The sequence below is a fragment of the Neurospora tetrasperma genome (genome assembly GCF_000213175.1).
Source record: "Neurospora tetrasperma FGSC 2508 unplaced genomic scaffold NEUTE1scaffold_81, whole genome shotgun sequence".
NCBI classification, from domain to species: domain Eukaryota; kingdom Fungi; phylum Ascomycota; class Sordariomycetes; order Sordariales; family Sordariaceae; genus Neurospora; species Neurospora tetrasperma.
In genome coordinates, this window is record NW_009799179.1 from 8360578 (window position 1) to 8378624 (window position 18047).

General features: G+C 52.5%; 7 protein-coding genes across 7 annotated transcripts; 3 read left to right on the forward strand and 4 right to left on the reverse strand.

Annotated features, from left to right (window-relative positions):
• Positions 1 to 280: 280 nt before the first annotated feature.
• On the reverse strand, positions 281 to 2980 carry NEUTE1DRAFT_92737 (uncharacterized protein; the record flags this gene model as incomplete). The annotated part of the gene is made up of 2 exons (XM_009858745.1): positions 281 to 2345; positions 2394 to 2980. 2 exons carry the CDS (start codon positions 2978 to 2980, stop codon positions 281 to 283), a joined length of 2652 nt encoding a protein of 883 aa, XP_009857047.1.
• Positions 2981 to 3286: 306 nt separating this feature from the next.
• On the forward strand, positions 3287 to 4500 carry NEUTE1DRAFT_133833 (uncharacterized protein; the record flags this gene model as incomplete). Its single annotated transcript, XM_009858746.1, has 3 exons — positions 3287 to 3528; positions 3727 to 4139; positions 4222 to 4500. 3 exons carry the CDS (start codon positions 3448 to 3450, stop codon positions 4319 to 4321), a joined length of 594 nt encoding a protein of 197 aa, XP_009857048.1.
• Positions 4501 to 4543: 43 nt separating this feature from the next.
• Positions 4544 to 6153, reverse strand: NEUTE1DRAFT_119190 (40S ribosomal protein S13; the record flags this gene model as incomplete). Its single annotated transcript, XM_009858747.1, has 4 exons — positions 4544 to 5328; positions 5396 to 5442; positions 5775 to 5807; positions 5873 to 6153. The coding sequence occupies 4 exons, from the start codon at positions 6072 to 6074 to the stop codon at positions 5155 to 5157; spliced, it is 456 nt and encodes a 151-aa protein (XP_009857049.1).
• Positions 6154 to 6899: 746 nt separating this feature from the next.
• NEUTE1DRAFT_92746 (uncharacterized protein) lies at positions 6900 to 9253 on the reverse strand (the record flags this gene model as incomplete). The annotated part of the gene is made up of 6 exons (XM_009858748.1): positions 6900 to 7231; positions 7292 to 7503; positions 7561 to 7819; positions 7872 to 9065; positions 9133 to 9167; positions 9226 to 9253. 6 exons carry the CDS (start codon positions 9251 to 9253, stop codon positions 7205 to 7207), a joined length of 1755 nt encoding a protein of 584 aa, XP_009857050.1.
• Positions 9254 to 9842: 589 nt separating this feature from the next.
• Positions 9843 to 11219, forward strand: NEUTE1DRAFT_126754 (uncharacterized protein; the record flags this gene model as incomplete). The annotated part of the gene is made up of 2 exons (XM_009858749.1): positions 9843 to 9894; positions 10006 to 11219. 2 exons carry the CDS (start codon positions 9843 to 9845, stop codon positions 11148 to 11150), a joined length of 1197 nt encoding a protein of 398 aa, XP_009857051.1.
• Positions 11220 to 11222: 3 nt separating this feature from the next.
• NEUTE1DRAFT_133837 (uncharacterized protein) lies at positions 11223 to 12876 on the reverse strand (the record flags this gene model as incomplete). Its single annotated transcript, XM_009858750.1, has 2 exons — positions 11223 to 11846; positions 12226 to 12876. 2 exons carry the CDS (start codon positions 12874 to 12876, stop codon positions 11223 to 11225), a joined length of 1275 nt encoding a protein of 424 aa, XP_009857052.1.
• Positions 12877 to 13236: 360 nt separating this feature from the next.
• NEUTE1DRAFT_74055 (U2 snRNP component prp10) lies at positions 13237 to 17205 on the forward strand (the record flags this gene model as incomplete). The annotated part of the gene is made up of 1 exon (XM_009858751.1): positions 13237 to 17205. One exon carries the CDS (start codon positions 13459 to 13461, stop codon positions 17104 to 17106), a length of 3648 nt encoding a protein of 1215 aa, XP_009857053.1.
• Positions 17206 to 18047: the final 842 nt, after the last annotated feature.

Consider the following 18047-nt stretch of genomic DNA (forward strand, 5'->3'; position numbering starts at 1 on the left):
GCTGCTGCATATCACAGTTGTACACCATGATGTGCGATCAGGACTTGTGGTTGGAGCGAACAAAACAGCGTCGTTTATTCCTGGAAGGGAAATGAAGCTTCATCGTATGTGAGTACGTGTTGACGACCAGTTCGTCAATAAAATGGCGTTATAGACGGCGATACGGTTCGATCCGGAAAATGATGTTGCTATTTTGATCTCCTTAGCCATTGCACCGAAGAAGCTGGCGATGCTGCTGTTGCTATTGCTGCTGCTGTTGGTGTCATGATTGGAGTGATCATCAGTCGATTGTCTTCACTTCCTTGGCTACAGCATTGCACAGCACGACCCGTACGCCCGCTGCCGAGAGGACATGGATCCATAGCCGTTGTGTGTCACTGAGCCGGTCATTGGCACTTTTGACTTCCACAAACATCACTTCTCCCTTGCCGTTCTCAGACTGCTCCTTTCGATCGTCGCTTAACTCATGTGTAGTACGCCAGAGGATTAAGTCCGGCACACCACCCCCACGAGCCTTGTAATCCTGTGCAATGACCTTGCATATGGCGGCAAGAGCCTCACTCTCAAAGCAGGAAACCAGCTGGATAAGATCCTCAACCTCGTAATCCCAGTTCAACCCAACAATGCATGTACGGCGCTCGCGGTGCTGCTCGTTAACCCGGCGAATAAGGTCAACAGCTCCACCATTGGATATTTCCACCAACCGGTGGTTGATCTCGCTCGCCCGGGCCGGATAGAAGGCGTCAGTATGTAGATCCAAAGGACAGGTTTGGTAAGCGGTCTGAAAGACGTTCGGGACGAAGATGAAGAGGATGTCGCAGAACAAGTACGCGAAGAGTGTCCGCAGAATCCCACCCTCGCTGTGATATCCTTTCCAGCCTTGTGTGCGGTAGAATGAGAGGCACATCTCTTCTACACTGACATGCATCAGATTGCCCTTATCATCCGGGTCATCCAGTTCGTCAAGCCAGATAGTCTTGGTACTTCCTTGGCCACGACCTGCGTCCTCATGGACCAACTGAATACCCTCGATTGTGTGCTCCTCCGGATCTCGTAGCCTGGCATGGTCAAAGTTGTGCTGTTGCCGACGCGGAATGTTGAGTTGCTTTTCAAGTCTGATAAGTCGCTTTTGCAAATCATAATGATAGATCAGATGACAATTGGGATCCTGAAGGGCGGTTTCGCAGGTTGCCAGAGCAATTTGCCTCCAACGTTTCTTCTGAAGATTCTTTTGTGCTTCGGAAAATGCGGTTGTAGGAGGTTGTTCCAGCTCCCACATATACCGCTCCTCAACGAGGGCCTTTCGCTTATACCAAGCACCTCGCCGGGCAAGGTGAAAGAGTTGTTGGCTCAGTAGCTCGGCCAGTAGATCGTATTCATCCTGATACCAATGTAAGCGGCCAAGAGCTTCAGCAGCTTTATGCGCAATCCTCGTATAGGCATGACCTGCATTGAAGCGGCGAAGATACCCTCCTTCACCGAACTCATAGCCCGTGTTCTCCATTTTCTGTGCTTCAGCAAGCAGCTCTCTCCAACGAGGAGCTATGCTCTCGAACCTTTCCACGACTTTGCGATTCCCCTCTGCTCCCGGCGGCCCGTTGAACTCCAAGATGGTGTCTACCTCGAACTGGAGACGCATTGAATTCTCGAACTCCAAGAGATATCGCCGAGATGGAAAGATGTTAGCTGAGCGACAGACAACATATTCAGGAAAGTTCCTCCTCGAAATCTTGGCTAAGATGATTGTTGTCAGTGACTTTTCTGTCCATTCGGTAGACCGATAGAAAACCAAGTGAACACGTTCAAATAGCTTGAAGACAGACTCTGAAAGTCTGACGAGCGGGCCAGTGATAGCGAGAATCTTGTCCAGGAAATGCGCCTTTCGGTTGGTATCTTGTTTCTCCGTGTTTGCCTCTTCCGATGTCGAGTCCAACGATTGCATCGAGGCATTGGTGCTGGACCGTCGTAGTCCAACAGACATGAGGCTTGACTGCTGAGAACACATCCGGCAGAAAGCCTTGATGAGGTCTGGTTTGTTCTTGCCTTGGACTTTGGCATCCTTTGCGAGAGTTTTGAGCTCATCGAGAGAGAGCAGATGTGCAGCTTGCTCGACCGTTTTGATGTGCGATGCTGAATCATCAGCGAACGCGAACGTGTCGGCGAAGACATGCCCTGGTTCTGCCACGAATTCCTCGTCGGACTTCTTCACAGACTGTCCCTCGGGCAACGCTCGAGGCTCCAGTAGACTCTCAATGGCCTTCTCTATATCCGATATGTCGGAGTAATGCTTCAGTCGTTCTAAGCGATGCCAAGAAGCGGTTTTGCGCAAAAACAAACGCACATACCTGAAGAGTGTCAGTCAGAGATGGCCACGCTATGGCAGGGTTCCATACAAGTACTGAGCTTCATAGCTCAACGCTCTCCAATTCTCGAGTACACAGTTTTCCTTCTCCTCAAAAAGATGCGCTTCGTCTTGCAGAACTGTATCCAAGGCAAGGTTGAAAGCGTCAACGTAGATCGAACTTTGTCCTCGGACCCATTTCCGTGTCTGTAGCCGTGTCTCCGCGCTAACTTCACCATCCTCAGCTTGGGAAGACTTCAGCTTTTCGTATTCTTCGGTGATATCGTTGTCAATCTTGACTTCGGGCAGACTATCCTCTAAGGCCGTATGGTGCTGCGCTGCTAGAGCAGTCTCTGTGGCATCGCCATCTTCAGCATCACCACTTCCGGTCTTCCCGTCTCGAACGAGAGGCGAATCCCGATTTTGATCCGCCAGAAACAAATCCTCCTTTTGGTCACTGTTCAATGCTGCGGAAGAGTCATCGTCTTCAGCATCACTTTTCTGCCTGATTTGATCGGTTCGGCGCTTCTTTGTTGGTGGCCTTTCAGGTGTCTTATTGGTGTTGGTCCACCCAGCCGTCAACGCCAAAGGACTGTTGGACTTCTGGGACGGTCTTGTTCTCTTCACAAAACGGTCCATTCTATCTCCGGTGACTCTGGTGTTGGAGGATCGAAGACCATGGTGTACACCGACCGAAATAAATAAGTATACGCAGTGGCTAGAAGAAAGAAACTAAACACATTTCCTCCGCAACTTCCTGGAATCAAGGCGAGTGAAAGGTACGAACAAAGAGTGACGTGTGTAGAAAGGTGTTGAAACGGAACCGCGTGGAGCCTTCAACGCGAAGTCCCGTGACTGCGTGTGCCATAGTGGGGCACGCAGCGGAAGCGACGCTGATCTCCAGACGCAATTGGAGCTGCATTGGACCTGGAGCTTCCCCAGACGGGTGTCAACTTTCTCGAGCAGAGCATTACATACCACCTCAGGGCACCAAGTCACGGCTTTAACCACTTACACTATAGTCACTCAGGAACAAAGCGAAGCTCGGTATATTTTCGGCCGACTTGCTGTTATCGCAACGCATATTCTTTGTTATTAACTTCAAGATGGCCGCCAACGAGCCGCAACAGGGACATGCTCCAACAGAAGATGTAAACATGACCGATGCTCAGTCCGACAAACCAACTGTATGATCAATTCCTCTGGTCTTTTTCCCTCCATGTCTTCCTACAAACAAAGCCCATCACCATAGGCTCTTCCCCCAACTTTATCAAGCCATTCGTCCCACACGACGTCTCGACCTTGACTGCCCATACCCAACAACCACCTTACCCAGAAAACCAAAGCATATGCAAACAACTGACGCTCACTCTCCACATAAGCAGCAGCAGCAGCAACAGCACCTAACAAGTCACCACCACATCCCCGATCGCCCCCCTCACCCCGTCTCTCCGGTCCCGATCCCCCAAATCCCCGGCCGTCCAAGTCCCACAGGGGCACACCCCACCGCAAACCAAGGACCCAGCGCGATACGCTCTACAGCTACAACGAACGGCTCGACAGGCGAAGACCATCAATCTCAACCACTACCACCGTACCAGCAACGGGCTAGCTCGTCACGAGCTGCCTCTGCACACCCCCAGGATTCTGGTCAGGGTCAGCAACAGGGACCGGGATCAATGGGCACAGCAGGCATGCCCACGGAACCGACACTTCACGGCGCGCCGGTGAGGCAGTACTTGAATACCAAGGTGACGGGGCACTTGCTGGAAGGGATGAAGATGCTAGCTAAGGAGCAGTATGTTACACCCTTACACCCTCCTCCGTGCGTGGTTTACCTGTAAGGAAACTATTTCGCTAACCGAACCTGAGCAAAACAGACCAAAAGACCCCCTCCGAGCCCTAGGCGAATTCCTCCTCGAGCGATCTAAACAGTATGAGGGTGGTGGTGGCGCGAATGGTAGTTCAACTAGCGCATAGAAGGCTTCAGGCAGATGATCGAGCCAACGCACATACCGGGAGGCCGCGATCAGCGGCCACCGTAGTTCTCATAGGGTCTACGAAGAGTTTCACCTTGATGAGGTCTATACTTTTATGATCATAAAGGCAGCGGGACAAGGGAAGAAAAGAAATAAAGGAGCTCCTCCGGCGTCCAGGGAAAAAAAAAAAAAGGAGGGGGTGAACAAAGGACGGCATATGGTCTACGTGACAGAATCTGAAAGGTGACACATCATGATACCGCTTAAGTATGTGTTGGAGGCTGGAAAAGCGACAACGAAATGGGCTTGATTCTGGAGTTGTCTAACGGAAGAGGAGAAACGGAAACCAGGGCAGCCTAAATACCCAGGAAGGGAGTGCCAGTGAATGGGCAAGGCCAGTGAATGGACGGCCCAGGACACGGACTTCCAACAGTATGGCTAGGATAACATTGGTTTCACGTCACAGTGGTCATGAGATACGCAGGAAAACAGAACTTGAGGCAAGAGGATCGAGGAATTTGTATTTTTCAAACAAAAACCCCAGCTGACTTTGTCTTCATCATGGGTGCTGCTAGACATCCGCCTAGCAGATGATTTGAGCACGTTGAGCAGCAAAACTGCATCCCGATGCCTTTCTTCTCTGCAGTGACTTCCGAGAATGCAAGTTTCCTTTCCATTCCTCCCCCAACGGCCTGTTCAGTTTGTGTGGATCGACCAGACGTCATGCTAAGCATGCTGCAAAAGAAGACACCCGTAGAAGCCGACAAAGATCACTCCATCTCGACTCGGCTGCCCATCCTCTTTCACCAATATCTCGCGGTGCGTGCTCTACGCTTAGGAGACGATGGTGGAGGCAGTGGAAGACTCGTACTTCCAGGTGGGGGGAAGGACACCGACGGTCTTGTAGTAGCGAGCAAGACGGTGGATACGGGACTCAATGAGAATGAGACGGAACTTGGAGTCCTTGTCCTTGCGGTTGCGCTCAAGGTGCTTGCGGACGGCAACAGCCTACATTCAAATAACGTCAGTTAACTCCAGGTGATAATGCATGAAAATGACGGCGGGCCTGTCTTACCTTCTTGATGAGCATGTACAGGTCCTCCGGGAGATCGGGGGCAAGGCCTGTAAATAGCATCACTCTGTCAGCCAATCTGACCAAACAGAGGCATATGCGTCTTTGGCATGTTGTTTGTTTCCCAGCTCTTTCACTCGTGCCTTCTGCATCTAGCGCCAATGTCCCGTGTCGTCCATCCATCACGGGTGCCGATCAAGGCTACGCGCGCGGCGGGCTGAGCGAGAGCCGAGAAAGCTCACGGGACATGTAGCCCATATGCATCGAATTTTTCGAGTTTCGAGGGCCGGTAGGGATTAGGGGATTATCGTCGCGATTCGGTTTGTCTCGCTTCCGCGTGGGAAAATTCAAGGGAATTCGTCGGAGTAGTAGGCAGTCATACCGTTGGACTTCAGGATACGAAGGATCTTGTTACCTATGGAACCACCACCGTCAGCATTTCACCTCGGCATCAACTCGAGGACTCGGGAATGAACATACCAGTGACAACCTTGACCTGGGCAATACCGTGGGAGTCACGGAGGATGACACCAATCTGGGAGGGGGTAGCACCCTTCTTGGCGAGCTTGCAGATCTGGTCGACGACCTGCTCGGGGGTGGTCTTGAGCCACGAGGGGGGGTTGCGCGAGTAGGGGATCGCGGAGGCAGAAATGCCCTTGCCCTTAGAGTGCATACGGCCCATTTTGAAAGATTTGGTGGTGCTGCGGTTGTCGGGGGAGTGACTTCGGCTGGCTTGTCGTCGACAGAGAAGTACGAAGAAAATATCACCGGGCGAACGGTTTGGCGGTCGTGCGATATTCGCTGTGGGCTGGGAAAATTCGCTTGCTTAGTCAGGCTGTTAGGGTCGTCAATATGATTGGCTGTAAGGCACTGAATTTCGCACTTCAGGTTCCACATTCACGTGAACAGAGACCTGACCTGAACTTTTCTTTCTTGGCATCTCCCGCGTCCGCTCATCCAAGCATAAAACCGCTTTCCAGCAAAATTTTTCGTGAGGCTCGCACTTAAAATCTTCCTTCAATTATCGCCAGGTCGGCCGTTTGCCCGTTTGGACCATGCTGCTCGACAGCATTCGGCCATGATCTCCAGAGACATGCCTGATCGCAGTCCTGTCAAACTTCGGGAATTATCATCATAACGGTCGACCTGGTATCCTATTCACTTTGGTAAGCTTCTCACTGCTCCCTCTATTCCTTTCTTCGAGCCTCCTTATCCTGATGATACACACTTTATACTTTATTCTGGTACCTCTTATGTTAAAGTTCCTCTTTTGGGACTTGATGAATTAAACGGACTTCTGAAACTTAGCTTTCACACTCGTCTTGTTATTGCATAATTGGAGTCGTGCTCAGGCTAACGTTGCGTCAGACTTAGGTATCAATTTTCAAGCTCGAGATTGTGCGGTCGCCATGGCATGCGAACTGAGTTCGTTGTCGCGGGCGTTGGTTGGCGACCCCGGACATTTAGACTAAGATAATGATAATAAAGTGATCCCAATGCAACTTCCCTTGTGTCGATCGATGATGTATTTGTAAACCTTTGGCATGTAATCAAAATACACTTCTGAGTGTATTGATATTGTATCCTCTGTTTTTGAGCGCCCTGACTGTACCGCGGCTGAAATCCCATTAACTTCTGTACACGCCGCTGAGATCCCTACGATAACTTCGAGGAAATGACCGAACCTTGATACTAATGACGTTCTGATTGTTTCCTCATTGTCAATCAATAAATCAGGCCATACCATGCACGACTGCTGCTCTTCCTTTCAGTACAGTTAGACATATCCCTTCTCCTACTGCCTATCATCCTTCACCAGGCGTTGACATCAAAGTTCTCCTGTAGGGTTTATCAGTATAAATGAGCGAAGCAAATCAGAGCAAAGTTTATGAAACTAACCTCAGGGAAGTATGTCGCAACCACCGTGCGGTCAGCAAACTTCCTGCCTGCCAAAGCTTTGAGGGCCTTTGTTGCTTGGTCGGAATTCTCGTATTTAATGAAAATCTTGCCAACACCAGCAGACTGCCTGCTTCCGCCAGTGGGTCTGGGAATCTTTAGGGAAACAATAGTTCCGAACTTCTCGCATTCTTCCTGGACGTCGTCGCGAATTTCTTGAAAGCACACGTTAGCATCTTGAACAGTTGAAGTGACAGAAATGCTGAACAAACCTTCGTAATCGTCGTTGTCCATCAGCTCATCCGCTGTAACCATGTTCAGGAGCTGCACGACCCTGCTGACGTCGCCATCCAAGGAGGTGGTACCAGCAAGCATGGACATGGCGTTCACACTCAGTTCTCCAGCTACCTGTTGAATGCCATAGCTGGCCTTTTGAACCTTCAGCGCCCTATCGCCCAGCATCATGTTGTTGAGGCCGTCAATAGCGACAGATGTGACCGAAGAATCATGGTACTCGCAAAATGCGATACCCTAGGACATGTTAGCATGTGCGCTCGTTGGTGGAAGGGACCAGTAGGCTCACCCTCGACTCCTCTGTATGCTTATCCTTGACCAACACAAAGGACTTGAGCTTGCCAAAGGCAACCAAGAGCTCCATGATTTGCTCTTCGCTCAGATATGCGGGGATGTTGGTGACGCTAATCTTGTTAGGGCTGTCGATGACAATGCTGGAAGGAACCTCTGAATCAGGGTCGTAGTTGGGGTCCTCAACAATTGCAGGTACGATGTAGTCCTTCGGCCTACGGATCTTGAGCCCACCGGCACCAGCAGCACCATTGGCATCCTCGGCCTCCATGGTGATACCGTCAAGGGCCAGAGCGACTGTAGCATCCGGGCTGTTCCTAAACTCAAGCATGGCGAAGCTGTGGTCGGGAGATATTTGGCACTGGACGCAAGGATCGGCGCTATCGATAACATTTAGGCCATTGAGCTGAAGGTTGAAGAAGCCCAACAGGCTCTCGTCGGTGGCTGACGGTGGGATATTCGAGACAATAAGTCGTTTGCTCTGGCGGGAGTTCGTAGGCTTAAGGGCGGTACTGTTGACAGCTCCACCTGGCTGGGTCATGAAAGCCTGAAGCTTGGTCGGGTCCATGGCCTGTTGTCGCGGGGCGCCAGGTAATGGGAACATGCCCGAGAGCTTGGCCTGCTCCGCGGTGACGTTGCCATATCCGGGAGGTTTGATATCCCACTGTGTCATGCGCCTCTTGCGCTCCAGAACAGGAACGACATCGGTCAAGTCGGGTGTCGGTTCCCTCTTTTTGGGGGGCGGCGAGACACTCCTCCTGCGCTCCCTGTCCGCCTCTCGGTCCCTTCTGCCTCCACCGCGGCGATCATCTCCCATCACGTCGCGATCTCTGTCCCGGCGACGGCCGCCTTCGTCATCGTCCCTCCGGCTGCGACCTCCACGCTCGGCCCCGCGGTCAGCGCCACGATCCGCACCACGGTCGGCTCCACGGCCGGCTCCACGGTCGGCGCCCCTGTCACGATCCCACTCCCTATCACCACGATCGGGTCCACGACGGTCGCGGCCAGAGTATCGATCTTCTCGCTCGCGGTCGCGGTGGCTGCGGCTCGATGAATAAGCGTCAAAATCGCCGTCTTCGCGACGGGGTCGGCTGCTCCGGTAGTCGGCGGGAGAGCGAGAGCGTCTGCGTCCACTGCCTCGGTCACTGCGATCTCCACGGTCACGTCTGTCATCGCGGTCACGTCTCGAGGACTGGTAATGGGTTAGCTTAGGCCCGCAGCAATGACCGCTGTCAGGTTTGTATACGAGGCACACTTACTGGATAGTCGCGAGACGAACCGTGTCGGCCGCTGTCTGTTTCGCCACGGTTAAGTTAAGATCTAGCGGATAGCCACGGTCAGTGCCAACATACCTCTGGAGGAATAGGTGTCCCCGTTCATGATCAACACAAATCTCGTTAAGTATAAAAGGGACGGTACGAGATGGTTGCGCCAAAGAAGTGGGAAAATGTTCTGAGGGTGTTTGATGAAAAGGAAAGTGGCTTTGCTTGAGCTTCCAATTGCGAGTCTCGTCGATCGCGAGGCTGCAACTTTTCCAGCAGCCGTTGTTACTGCAGAGGGCGCTTGCTCCTCTTTCGGCTTAGCGCGCTATGTTTCCGTGCGATTCGGTTCCACTGACCCATCCACACGGAGTTTGACGCCCTGCCTTGGCGTGGCAACATCACCGCAGGGCATTTATAGTGCATTGTCCCCTACCAAATCCGGGTTGGGATTTTGGGTCCATGAGAAACAAGAGTAACCAATCCACCTGCATAATAAGGGATGGTGACAGAATTTCATATCAAACCACTATAGAAGACCCTTATACCCTTTTGTTTCATTTGCAAAGTCCAAGAGTGTCTAATAAATACGACATGGCAGCCCAGAAAGTGACAGAATGGCGCAAACTACCCATCAGTCTCACAGAGCTCTGCATCGAAACCACACTCCGATGCGGCCAGTCCTTTAGATGGCGCAAGATAAATGAACAATGGTCGGAATACACACCATTATCTTACTCTTTTTTCTTTTCTCTGTTCAAAGTATCAAGTCCTAACAGTTTTCCAGGCACTGCGTTCTCAAAGGCCGTCTCATCTCCCTAAAACAAGATCCCACCCATCTTCACTACAAAGTGACATGGCCTACCTGTACAGCAACTCCCAAAAATGAACACCCCCAAGACTTCGAAGACGACACGTCCGTCCTCCTCCACAACTACTTTGTTCTCTCTCACTCCCTCACTACCCTCTACACCCAATGGTCCCTTTCAGATGCCAACTTCGCCCGGCGTGCGCCCGCCTTCACGGGGATCCGCATCCTTAACCAGGACGCATGGGAGACGCTGATCTCCTTCATCTGCAGCAGCAACAACAACATTTCGCGCATCAGCCAGATGGTGATGAAGCTGTGTACGCACTACGGTCCTTATGTGGCCACCGTGGAGGGAGAAGCGTTTCATGATTTCCCCGGGCCGGAGGCGTTGGCGGGGGATGGGGTCGAGGCCCATCTGAGGGAGCTGGGCTTTGGGTATAGGGCCAAGTACATTGCTGAGACGGCGGGGTGTGTGGCGCAGGTTTATGGGGAGAGGTGGTTGCTGAGGTTGAGGAATCCGGGTGTTCCTGCGTTGGGGGCGGCTGAGGAGGATATTTCAGTGAAGAAGGAAGAAGGGGCAGAAGAGAAGGAGCCTGTTGAATCCAAGGCTGACTTGGACAATCCACCGACCTACCAGAAGGCTCATGAAGCTCTGTTGACTCTGCCGGGCGTTGGCCCCAAGGTGTCGGATTGTGTGTGCCTAATGGGTCTCGGGTGGGGCGAGTCTGTTCCCATCGACACGCACGTTTGGCAGATCGCGCAAAGAGACTACAATTTTGGTGGGAAAGGGTCTGCCAAGACCAAGACGCTCAACAAGGCCATGTATGTGGCCGTAGGCGACCATTTCAGGAAGATCTGGGGTCCTCAGGCTGGTTGGGCACAGAGTGTCCTCTTTACTGCGAATCTCAAGTCATTTTCCGAACAAGCAGCAGGGGTAGAGAAGAAGGGGGTGGTGAAAGTCGAAGAGGAAAGCCAGGAAGAGATGGTTACGACTGCTGAGGTTGTGCCCAAACCCGGGAAAAATAAAGGAGTGGTGGTCAAAATCGAAGAAAGCGAAGAGATGGCCGCCACAACGTCAGTGGCCATGTCCAGGAAACGGAAAACGGTTGCTGCGGAAGTGATACCAAAAGCTGAACCGGACGCCACCGTCCATACGACAACAACCCGGACGTTACGATCCAGTAAAAGAATAAAGAGTCAAGTTTGAGGTCGAGAATAACGCCGATGGGGCTGCTTTGTTACCAATATATACCAACTTGAGCACATATTCCCATCGGATTCACCTCCTCAGTAAACCCACTTTCCACTCCTTAAATACCCGTTCAGTGGTAGGCAGCAGACAGTTACTCCTGTCTAGACGTTCCATAACCTCCTTGATGGCCTCTGTCGGAAGGTTCACCTCCTGGGCATCGCCAGTAAGTGAATCCAGCATGCGGTCAGCCTCCTCTCGGGGAACCAACCGATAAAGCAGTTTGATAGCCGGGATACCACTTTCAGCTCCTGGCCTCGTAACCGTGGCCTCCATGGCAGATGATGTAAACACGATACCACTGTTAAGCACCCATACGTGGACAACTTGGTCCTTCCCTACCCCTTCTTCCTCTGTGGTTGTCATAGTCTCTGTGATGGGAAGCAACAGCGACTGGGAGGATCCTGATCGTGCTATGGTGGAAATCAGGGTCGCGGCAAGACACTCTTCAAGTCCTGGGCTGAGGTTGGACACAGAATCGCAGGAAATCTGCCACTTTAGGAGTGTGACTGCGGCTGTCCGGAAATTGTAAAAGCCGAGCTGGGATTGACAGGAAGAGCAAAACACGTTGAGGCTCCGAATCTGGTTACTGCTTTCGTCTGAAGCAACAACTTGCCTCTCTGGCGATCCATGCTCAGGGGTAGAGAGTGAATACTAAAGAGCGGAAAGATGGTCAGCACTAACTGACGAGGGGAGAGGTTTACTGGTGTGAAGAGTTGAGAAAGGATGTTCCTCCAGTTAATCCCAGAGCATTTAGGACTTGGCAATGATCTGGCGAAATGCGGAGGGTTCAGCCTGTCAGCCACCGAATGGAAGCGCCCCATCACAGAAGTCAGGTTCGTCAACCACTCAGTGCCCCGCATAAGCAGGGGACAGAGTCTGCTTGATTTTGGGCATTTGTATCGGTATCCATGCCATTGAGGGGCCGAAGCCGACTTGGCTACCTTCTTGATGCCCCGACTGCTAGGATTCAAATGGACACAATCGAGACGGTGAATTGACCAAGTCATGAGCATGCTACATATGGACTTACCGTGATGTTGGAACAGTCCTGCTCGACGAATAACAGCGTTGTCAAATCAACAAAACCAACACCTTGTTGCGCCGAAATGGCCGAGCTCGCGCCATATCCTCGAGCTGCAAGACTCATGTCATCTGCTCTAGCGCTTTGCCCGTTGGCATCAACGCCGTTTGACTTGTCGTGGTGGTGATGGTCATGATCGTGGTCACCAGGTTTGTGACAGTGCCAAAACTCCATCATCTCAGCCCAGTTCTCACTCGGGAGGTCTTTCCACACCTTGACAACATCTCGCTTGACAACAACGGCCTGGCATCGTCTACAAACAACTTCGGAACCGGCCTTCAAATCGGTGGCTGTCCAAGTGGACGACTCGGCTGATGATGCATCCGTGTATGTTGCTTGACCCAACGGTAACCTCCAGGAGAGCGCAGAGGCTCCAGGCCTTTGTATTGGCAGAATGGCGCCGCCAAGGGCTACCTTTGCGGGTAGATGTAGTGTATGAGACTGTCCATGGTGTGTGAGCTCGACTTTCTCCCCATCCGCTGCCACCACTACTCGTGTTGACGCATCGCTTGCAGAGCCCAGTGAGATGGCCAGCGATATCTGGCGGATATTTGAGAGCAACTCTGCATACAGCAGCGGCGTTGCAGGTTGGGATGCCATGCTGGTCGAAACGAAGATGAAGCGAGGTTGCGAGACGAGAAATGGATGGAAGTTGAAGTTGTGAAAGTGAAAGTGCTGCCTCCCCACATGAGCTAAGTGGAAATGGATGGAAGCTCCCCTGCTCCCCACCGCGATCGAAAGCGTCGAGGTCTGGACTGCTTACCTAATGCACCTGGAGCGCCACTTGGAGTGGAAACTTCAGGTGCAGCCTTGCCAAGCCCGTGTCAGCTCTCACAGTCACGTCCCGTCACCAGTCGCTGGCCAAAATTTCAGGGAAGGCGTGTGCACCGTACCGCATCCACTGCGCCAGTCTTCAGCCGTGACCTGCATCCTTCTGCCTCCACCGTCTAGTCCTTTGCTGATAGCCTCAGTTATACCACGACAAAGTGTCAAACTGTCACCGTCAATCTTAGCTGCCCCGTCAGTTACCATACCCGATTCCACCCAACCACCCACGGGCAGCGCCACATCATCACGTCCCGTTTCCTCCCGACCATATACCATCATTCACCCTCGCGGCGCGCTGGACATTCTTGCGACGACCCCGACCTGACATGACACGAGGAGGATACGGCCAGCACCATGTCGGACTCGGATTTTGAACAGATCAAGAAGCTCCAGCAGGAGCGCAATGCTGCTGCCGCCGCCAAGAGCGGTTCGCGCAGCTTTGATCCTGCCAACCAACGATCCGACAACAGCACCAAAGCCAAGCTGGGAGAAATATGGGACACCGATCTGTATGAACGCAACAGCGGCGACAAGTTTGCGGGCTACCACACCACCCTGCCTGCTGCCGATGGCGACGACGAAGAGATGGAAGATGCCGACTCCGGCCGTCGCCTAGTAGGACAGTACACCGCCACCCGAGCTCAGATCGATGAGTTTGCACGCGGCGATGGCGTCGAGGAGGACGATCCCCTGGCTGGCCGGGGCGAAAAGAGCAACCGCATCACCGACAGGGAGACCGACTACCAGAAGCGCCGATTTGACCGCGTTCTGACCCCTACACGAGCCGACCCATTTGCTGCCAACCGCCAAGCAGGTGCCACTGAGGAAGGCGAAAGTTACCGGGAAATCATGGAACGCCGCGAGCTTGAGCGAGAGGAAGAGCGCGTACGGCGCGCCATTGAACAGAAGATGAAGGAGGGCGGTCCGGTCGAGGAGCACCAGCCTACCCTTCAGGATTCCGGTAACAAGGAGAACGAGGAGGCTGGCTCTACTGAAGCTGCGGCTGGTCGGAAGCGCAAGAAGAGATGGGATGTCGCCTCTACAGATGATGCCACCCCGGCACCAGAGCCCAAGAAGAGGTCTAGGTGGGATCAAGCACCATCTGTTCCCGCTCCAGGGGCGCCAGGGGCGGAGCCCAAGAAGCGATCCCGCTGGGACCAGGCGCCTTCTGCCACTCCTGTTGGTAACGTCGGCCTAGCTACCCCGATGCACCCTACCCAGACTGCCGTCGTGCCCCCAGCTTTCGGCGCTGATGCGGCCGGTCGCTACGCACCACTCAGCGACGAAGAGCTGGACGCGATGCTTCCAGGCCCCGAACAAGGTTACAAGATTCTTGATCCGCCACCAGGGTATGCCCCCGTGCGAGCACCGGCACACAAGCTGATGCAGGCTCCGGCCCCAACAACGGGCTTCATGATGCAGGACCCCGACAGCGGACGGATGACAGGCCAGCAGGTGCCAAAGGAGATTCCCGGTGTGGGAGACCTGCAATTTTTCAAGCCCGAAGATATGGCATACTTCGGCAAGCTCACCGACGGAGCAGATGAGGAAAGCTTGAGTGTTGAAGAGCTCAAGGAGAGAAAGATTATGAGGCTCTTGCTGAAGGTCAAGAACGGTACTCCTCCTATGAGAAAGACTGCGCTCAGACAATTGACAGATAATGCTCGCAACTTTGGTGCCGGCCCCCTCTTCAACCAAATTCTTCCTCTGCTCATGGAGAAAACATTGGAGGACCAGGAACGCCATCTTCTCGTCAAGGTTATTGATCGTATCTTGTACAAGCTCGATGACATGGTTCGACCATACGTTCACAAGATTCTCGTCGTTATCGAACCCCTTCTTATCGATCAGGACTACTATGCCCGTGTTGAGGGTCGGGAAATCATTTCGAACCTCAGCAAGGCTGCTGGTCTTGCCACAATGATCAGTGTCATGCGTCCAGATATTGATCACGTCGATGAATATGTCAGAAACACTACTGCCAGAGCCTTTGCCGTGGTTGCCTCGGCTCTGGGTATCCCAGCTCTGCTCCCCTTCTTGCGAGCTGTGTGCCGAAGCAAAAAGTCGTGGCAGGCTCGTCACACAGGTGTCAAGATTGTCCAGCAGATTCCCATCTTGATGGGCTGCGCAGTCTTGCCCCATCTCAAGCAGCTGGTTGACTGTATCGGACCCAACCTGAACGATGAACAGACCAAGGTCCGCACAGTGACCAGTTTGGCCATCGCAGCTCTCGCCGAGGCATCTAACCCCTACGGTATCGAGAGCTTCGATGATATTCTCAACCCCCTTTGGACCGGTGCCCGAAAGCAGCGAGGCAAGGGTCTGGCGGGTTTCCTCAAGGCTGTCGGTTATATTATCCCGCTTATGGATGAAGACTATGCCAACTATTACACCAGTCAGATTATGGAGATTCTGCTACGAGAGTTTGCCTCTCCCGATGAAGAGATGAAGAAGGTTGTGCTAAAGGTGATTTCACAGTGCGCCGCCACCGATGGAGTAACGGCTGGGTACCTAAAGGAGCATGTGCTGGACGAGTTCTTCAAGAGCTTCTGGGTACGGCGTATGGCTCTGGACAAGCGCAACTACCGACAGGTCGTTGAGACCACTGTCGACATTGGCCAAAAGGTTGGTGTCAGCGAGATTCTGGAAAGGATCGTAGCCAACCTGAAGGACGAGAGCGAAGCCTATCGTAAGATGACGGTGGAGACGGTTGAAAAGATTGTGGCCTCTCTCGGTGCTGCCGATATTGGCGAGCGTCTGGAAGAACGCCTTATCGATGGCATTCTTCATGCGTTCCAGGAACAGAGCGTGGAGGATATCGTTATGCTTAACGGCTTCGGTTCGGTGGTTAACGCATTAGGCACCCGATGCAAGCCTTACCTTCCTCAGATTGTCAGCACCATTCTTTGGCGTCTCAACAACAAGTCAGCTACTGTACGACAGCAAGCAGCCGATTTGATCTCCCGCATTGCCATGGTCATGAAGCAATGCGGTGAGGATGCCCTCATGGGTAAGCTTGGTATTGTTCTTTACGAGTATCTTGGTGAGGAGTATCCCGAGGTCCTTGGCTCCATTCTTGGTGCTCTCCGCTCCATTGTTACTGTCGTGGGCATCAGCCAGATGCAGCCCCCTATCAAGGATCTTCTGCCTCGCCTGACCCCTATTCTTCGTAACCGACACGAGAAGGTACAAGAGAACACGATTGATCTCGTAGGTCGTATTGCCGATCGCGGTCCAGAGAGTGTCAACGCCCGCGAATGGATGCGAATCTGCTTCGAGCTTCTCGACATGCTCAAGGCTCACAAGAAGGGCATCAGACGTGCTGCCAACAACACTTTCGGTTTCATTGCCAAGGCCATTGGTCCTCAGGATGTCCTTGCAACCCTTCTGAATAACCTCCGCGTTCAGGAGCGTCAGTCCCGTGTCAACACGGCCGTCGCCATCGGTATTGTTGCCGAGACATGCGCGCCCTTCACCGTGTTGCCTGCGCTCATGAACGAGTACCGCGTCCCCGAGCTCAACGTTCAGAACGGCGTGCTCAAGTCGCTCTCCTTCCTCTTCGAGTACATCGGCGAAATGGCCAAGGACTATGTCTACGCTGTCACGCCACTCCTGGAGGACGCCCTCATTGACCGTGACCAGGTGCACAGACAAACAGCCGCTAGTGTTGTCAAGCACATTGCCCTTGGCGTTGTTGGTCTCGGTTGCGAGGATGCCATGGTTCACTTGCTCAACTTGCTGTATCCCAACCTTTTCGAGACCAGCCCCCACGTTATCGACCGCATCGTCGAGGCTATCGAGGCCATCAGGATGGCCGTTGGTCCGGGGCTGGTCCTCAACTACGTCTGGGCCGGTCTTTTCCACCCGGCGAGAAAGGTACGGACACCATATTGGCGTCTGTACAACGATGCATATGTCCAGTGCGCGGACGCTATGGTGCCGTATTATCCCAATCTCATCGAGGAGGGCATCGACAGGACGGAGTTGGCGATTATGCTTTAGGCGATGGGAAGCAGGTTAGTCTAGCAGGAGCAAACAGGTTTCTTGTTTATATGGTTCAGCTTCGTTATGACGACGAGGGTGAACAACGCAACTTTTTATCGAAGCGTCTTGGGGTTTGGGCGCGCTATGCGCCATTGAAGGCTTTACACCCATAAACATACGCGCACAACAAAAGAAGGATCAAGTGATGTCACTATGGTTTTATGTGCGATATACACTGAAATGCGGTCTGTGCCAATGTCATCGTTTGTCGTATTGGTTAGGACATCATAAGATGATGGCATGCTATATTGTAAGAGAATGGTGGATGGTTGTTCTTAGGTCAGAAAGTAGCTAGGTTGTTACATATGCACCTGTAAAGCTAGGTCAGACGAGCAGATGAGTGCAAAAAGGGATCAATACATAATGAAGGAGTTCATCGATGTTCCCTCTTGGACTTCAACGTTGACAATTTTCGATTCCCTCATGAAACTATTTGGCTAGAGATTGTAACAGATCGTTGACAGATTGACAAATTTTTTCCTTCTCGTCTCACCTCTGCTTCACCTGCCTTTCCAACTCGCCTTCACCTCTCTCTTCACCTCCTTCTTCACCTCTCTAATGATTCGACAAACACACCACCCTTTACTAATCTCCATCTACTTACACTAGTCCTGTATTATATCTTAGTTCACTCTCCGTCGAGTTTATTTGGTAAACCTCTTGTATCCAGTGTTTGTCAACTTTTATAGGCGATAGACAACTGATCTAGATTTAGTTTGCTAATATATACGAATCTTCTATGTTTCACTACTAGTAACACTTTATTCCGTTCCAGATCACTCTGAGAATTCGTTTACATCCTGCCTGTACTTGTTCATGGACCGGGAGGCAAGGACAACCGAGGCTTTGGCTGCTCGCTCTTTCCCGCTTGCTCTTTATCCTTCCTGTTAGTATACCTA